The sequence below is a fragment of the Bufo bufo genome, chromosome 10 (genome assembly GCF_905171765.1).
Source record: "Bufo bufo chromosome 10, aBufBuf1.1, whole genome shotgun sequence".
Classification (NCBI taxonomy): Eukaryota; Metazoa; Chordata; class Amphibia; order Anura; family Bufonidae; genus Bufo; species Bufo bufo.
The window spans coordinates 111,184,933-111,190,932 of NC_053398.1; the positions used below are offsets into that span (position 1 = coordinate 111,184,933).

The 6,000-nt window shown below is 44.9% G+C and overlaps 1 protein-coding gene across 1 annotated transcript in view; it reads right to left on the minus strand.

The window, feature by feature from the left end:
* Window positions 1-2,208, minus strand: part of HSD11B2 (hydroxysteroid 11-beta dehydrogenase 2) — a 30,865-nt gene extending 28,657 nt beyond the window's left edge. Inside the window, exon 1 of the mRNA XM_040410110.1 lies at window positions 1,843-2,208. Coding sequence (XP_040266044.1) covers window positions 1,843-2,119 — 277 coding nt within the window. The 5' untranslated portion in view covers window positions 2,120-2,208. The remainder of the gene's footprint in view (window positions 1-1,842) is intronic.
* Between the last annotated feature and the right edge of the window lie 3,792 nt (window positions 2,209-6,000).

The window sequence follows — 6,000 nt, forward strand, 5'->3', positions numbered from 1 at the left end:
ATCCGTCACGCTCGTGTGAAAGAGACCTTACTGTCATATTACAGCTTGCAATATACATATAAACTGATATGAAAATCTGTTGTATAAATATATCAAGATAAAAGTCACTTATTGTTAGTCCCCAAATAGCATGGTGTCCTGCAAATATCCATAACCATCAAGGTAAAGTCTCACTGAATCGACACCGGTCTACAATACAAGGTAGCAGAACTAGAATCGAAAGAAACGGATTCCGAACTCTCACTTGAACGTCACGCCCCCTACAGCATACGTTTAATTGGTCGATGGGTATTTACAAAGCCATGTGCTGAGTGAGCTTACACAAAAACATTCAAACTAAATCAATAGTCACCAACGTGTTCCAACTGCTGCCATGTCCACCGTAGTATCCGAAAACCATAAATTTTTCAGATGAAACGCAGTTCATACTAAGAAATGCGATAACTGTATCACTGCGTCTGCCTGTCTTCTGTACAGAATTCCTATATTGTACATTTTGACTATATGGTTCAGCAACCTAATGTAAGATAAGACTTGTTTGGAGAATTCTGACTTGAAGGGTCAGTAAAGACGCAATCCGGCCACGGGGAGCACACGTTTGTGTGAAAGAGTCCTAAGGCCTCATGCACACGACTGTTGTTTTGGACCGCATCCGAGCCACAGTATTTGTGGCTTGGATGCGGTCCCATTCACTTCAACGGGGCCGCAAAAGATGCGGACAGCACTTCATGCTCCATTCCGTGGTCCGCAAAAAAATATATAACCTGTCATATTCTTGTCCGTTTTGCAGACAAGAATAGGCAGTTATATTAATGGCTGTCCGCGCCGTTCCGCAAATTGCGGAATGCACACGGACGCCATCCGTGTTTTTCGGATCTGCAATTTGCGGACCGCAAAACACACAACAGTCGTGTGCATGTAGCCTAACTTGGATTTGATTCATTTACACCTCTGCTCTTAGGAGTCCAGTAGGCAGTCCTACATAGTGATTGGAAGTCTCCCCTATTCATTTAAAGCTCTTTCTATGTTTAGGAGTCCAGTGGGCGGTCCTACATAATGATTGGAAGACTCCCCTATTTATTTAGAACTCTGCTCTTTCTATGCTTAGGAGTCCAGTAGGTGGTACAACATAGTCTTTGGCAGACTCTGCTATTCATTTAAACCTCTACACTTTTTATGCTTAGGAGTCCAGTGGGCGGTCCTACATAGTGATTGGAAGACTCCCCTATTTATTTAGAACTCTGCTCTTTTTATGCTTAGGAGTCCAGTAGGTGGTACAACATAGTCTTTGGCAGACTCTGCTATTCATTTAAACCTCTACACTTTTTATGCTTAGGAGTCCAGTGGGCGGTCCTACATAGTGATTGGAAGACTCCCCTATTTATTTAAACCTCTGCTCTTTCTTTGTTTAAGAGTCCAGTGGGCGGTCCTCTATAGTGATTGAAAGACTCTCCTATTTAGACAATACAAGTTATACTGAATCATTCCCCACAAAACTATACATCAATCTGCTCAGCTCCTCCTGCTCTATAACATTATCAGACATTATGTTCAATGTGGCAATTTCCATTTAAAGGGGTTGCCCATGATAAAAATTAATAATAATAATAATAATAATAAACATGGCTGCTTTCTTCCAAAAACAGCCCCACACCTGTCCACAGGTTGTGTGTAGTACTGCAGCTCAGCCTAACTCCCTTCTGTGGAGCTCAGCTGCACCTCCACATACAACCCATTGACAGGTGTGTTTCTGGAAGAAAGCAGAGATGCATTACTTTTTTTCTAATTCTGGACACCCCCTTTAAGTTCCGAGAACTGAGCACCTTTGCACAGGTCACTTACCTGTAATGAATACAGCCTTGCCCGCTACCGGCATCATCCTCCTTGGAGAGGCGATGCTCAGGACATACCAACACGCAGAACTGAGAAGGACCATTCCCAGCACGATTGGGAGATACAGGTGACAGAACCATTCAAAGATCACCAGGAGGAAGAAATACACCAGCAGAGCAGGTGTTAGGACCATGTCAGAATGGGAAAATTTAAAAAAGACCAAAACGGAGAAGAAGAACCAGACAGAACCATAGGCCCACAAGGAGGAAGAGGTAGACAGATCCATAGTGGACAGACAGTAGACTGTATAGAGGTTGTAGCAAGTGTTGAGTTGAGGACAGAACCTCTGCACCTAGTCCACAGAGTACTGAGAAGCACTGTACACACTCAGGCACTACCGGCAGTCTATTTATAATAGGGAGGGAGTGGTCCTCTCTAATCTCTACTCCAATGAGTTCATGTGAACAGAGGAATTCGCTGGACTCTCTCCCTTTACCACTCACTTGCAGATACAAACTTCTCGTGGTGCCTTTCCAAGTCTCCGGACGCACGCTTTAAATCCGAGCCAGACCGGAGAGCGCACTTCTGCTTCTTGCAAGACCTGATCTCCTGGTGTGCGATCCTGGCTAAGTTACTTGTGTCTTCTGCACTTCTGAGTAGAATTCAGACCTCGTCTAGTAGGGAAGGGTTCACGGGGAGTTCTCCCACAAGCGGCGAATAGCTTGCACTACGTGAACTCTACTGAAAGGACGGGCTGGAACACGACGCAGCTCCCTTCGCTTTGTGTAGGTGATGGGGAAACGCTGCTGTGGTTGCCTGCCAGACTCTGGCCAGCGACATTCCCAGGAGCTGGGGCCACTTAGAAGGATTCATTCCAGTTAGTTTGGAGAGCTGCTGCTTTCTAGTAAGAGACTGGAAACGCGGTGCACAGGATGAGGAACTTTAGCTTCTATTTTTCTTTGTTGGTATTTATGTTGATGTATGTTTTTATATATATATATATTTTAATTTTTTTTTTTCCCTTTTTGCATTGATAGGCTTTATGGCTGTTGTAACAAGCTGGAAAGCAGGTGGGTTGAGATATGAAACTGGTCTAATTCCATGCTTTAATTATACAGCAGGGGTGGAGGTTGACCCCACTTTTTTTTCGCTGCTATATCAATGTTTATTTTAATAGGATTTGGAAATAGATTCAATATTTACTATTAAATCCCCTGTTAAGGTCTCTTTCACACGGGCGCGTGCGCCCCGATCCGCCATACACGGGTGCCGTTCCATGGGCATTCCGCATCACGGATGCGGACCCATTCGCTTCAATGGTTCCGGAGATGCGGAATGGTGCGGAACGGAACCCTACGGAGTGCTTCCGTGGGGTTTCGTCCCGTACTTCCGTTGCGCAAAAAGATAGAACATGTCCTATCTTTTTGAAGTGAATGGGTCCGCGATCCGCTGCGGCTGCCCCACGGACTGTGCTCGTGCATTGCGGCCCCCAGCATGACCACGGGGCACACACGCCCATGTGAAAGAGGCCTAAATAGTAACACCTCAGGTCCAGGTACGCTTTGGAGATGGGACCACATTCTGCTACAGTTACTGGGGCTGGATCCATTGCTGGATAGGCAGCTACATTGTCCTGGCACAGGTCATACGGCCCAATTAAAACACATTAGGGTACAGCCAGGAGTGGATGATAAAAGGTGAGAAAGTATAATGGACAGATAGGACTTCTCCTTTGGTTTGTATTAGCTCCTGGTTTTGGCTTCCATGCAGAAACCTGACCGGGTGGCGAGGTCCTAAGGCGACCTGCACATGATGCAGATTCCGAGTGTATTTATTTATTTTTGTCCCGGGTGGAAAAACCACAGTATCATCCAGTACCAGGAAAGTGTATGAGATTAGACAAAATCCACAGCATGTCAGCGTTTGTGTAATTCCGCCGATCTTCTCCATAGGACTTCAACACGAAAATCCACAGCAAAAACCACACAAAACTTCAATAAATAATGCAGCTTTATTTGAATTTTTTGTGCGGTTTTGGTACGAATTTCATGCAGTTTTTCTGCATACAGACCTGCGCTGTGTGAAGTGTACCTGCACACAGGTGCGGGTCGTGTAACCGAATTTCCGTGCAGATTTCTAGGCATTTGTGCACCAAAAACCACAGTTTTTTGGTGTGGATTTGATGCAGATCTCACCCTTGCATTGCACCAAAAATCGCACAAACAATTCACATTGGGTGGGTTTCTAAATCTGCACGGCGGGTCGATTGCTACAGGGATAAAAAAGAAAATAATTGACAGGAGTTAAATGTACATGAGCGTGTACCCTGCGTTTTTTCCACACGAGAATCCGCACAAAATAAACACTCACAATCAGCAAACTGTTTGTGCCCGTTTTTATGTTGGAGAAGAGTGCTGATATTGCTGCGGATATGCATATCTGTCTTCTGGCGGTGTTATATTATACGTGTAGGTTACAATAAGGATAGATCGTGCAGTGGGACAGTGAATTTTACACAAGATACGTTTGTTTTATTTGATCCTCCCTATTTCTTGTTAATCTCCATAAAAGCCAATGATTATTGTATTACCACATGGACACTTAGGTCCCTTTCACACGAGCCAGTTTCCCGCGCGGGTTTAATGTGTGACGTGAACGCATAGCACCCGCACTGAATCCTGACCCATTCATTTCAATGGGTCTGTGTACATGAGCGTTTTTTTTTTTTTCACGCATCAGTTTTGCGTTGCGTGAAAAACGCAGCATGTTCTATATTCTGCATTTTTCACGCAGCCCCGGCCTCATAGTAGTGAATGGGGCTTCAGTGAAAAACGCATTGCATCCGGAAGCGAGCGCGGATGCAATGCGTTTTTCAATGATGGTTGCTAGGAGATGTTGTTTGTAAACCTTCAGTTTTTTTATCACGCGCGTAAAAAACTCATTGCATTCGCGCTGAAAAAACACTGAACAACTGAACGCAATCGCAGACAAAACTGACTGAACTTGCTTGCAAAATGGTGCGAGTTTCACTAAACGCACCCTGAACGCATCCGGACCTAATCCGTCACGCTCGTGTGGAAGGGGCCTTAGGGTCCTTTTTCAAGGATCGAATATCAGACGAATTATCGGGAATGAACACTTGTAGAAACGCTCTTTCCCGATAATCTGCCGGCAATTACCCAATGAACTTTCATCGGGTGATCCTGTTGTTCCACCAGCCTTGAAAATCATTGTTTCCTTGCTGCAGGTCATTCCGTCAGTCTGAGCACGAATAATGATTCTTTACAGGGAGAAGTGATGGTTTTATCGATCACTTGTCCCCATACAGCGGAGGTGATTGCTGCATGTTACTGTAGCCCTCATTTCTGCTGATGATCTGACAGATATTGGGAGCGTCTGTTCACTTGTGCCTAATAACAGTCGGCACCACTACATCTGTACAGGACTGGTTTATGCACACACCATAGCCGCATGCACATGCAGGGTAGGGGGGGGACTTTGGTCAAAGTTTTAAATCCAGAATTCTGGAATGCAGGGCATAATAATACCCCCCCCCCCCCCCCCCAGTCATAAAGCGCTTGTCTCACTTCAGCAAATAGCATTTTCCATGTGGAGAAAGTTAATACAAGGCAGTTACTAATGTATTGTGATTGTCTATATTGTCTCCTTTGCTGGCTGGATTCATTTTGCCATCACATTATACACTGCTTGTATCCAGGGGTTATGACCACCATGCAGTCCAGCAGCGGTGGTCGTGCTTGTATACCAGGGATCTCAAGTCTCCCGGACGTTCAGGGAGTCTCCCGCTATTAGATAGCGGCTCCCTGACGCCCGCATGGGAAACAATATGTGTTGTGAATCCAACCACAACACACAATACATTAGTAAGTGCTTTGTCTACATGATAAATGCTATTTGCTGAAGTGAGACAAGCCCTTTAAAGGGATTACCGCATGATTGTTGTAAAAAATGAAGTTTCTAACAGTAGATATGGCTGGTGACAGATGGACGATGGAACTGAACGCGTCTGTCCACCTCAGCAATGGTACTGAGGTGGACAGAGAGGAAAGGAAATGAACAAACAGCAGGTGGCGCTGTATAGGTAGATTTCACTCAATAACTCATCGGCTATACAACACTTTTAATTACATGCAATTACAAAAGTAT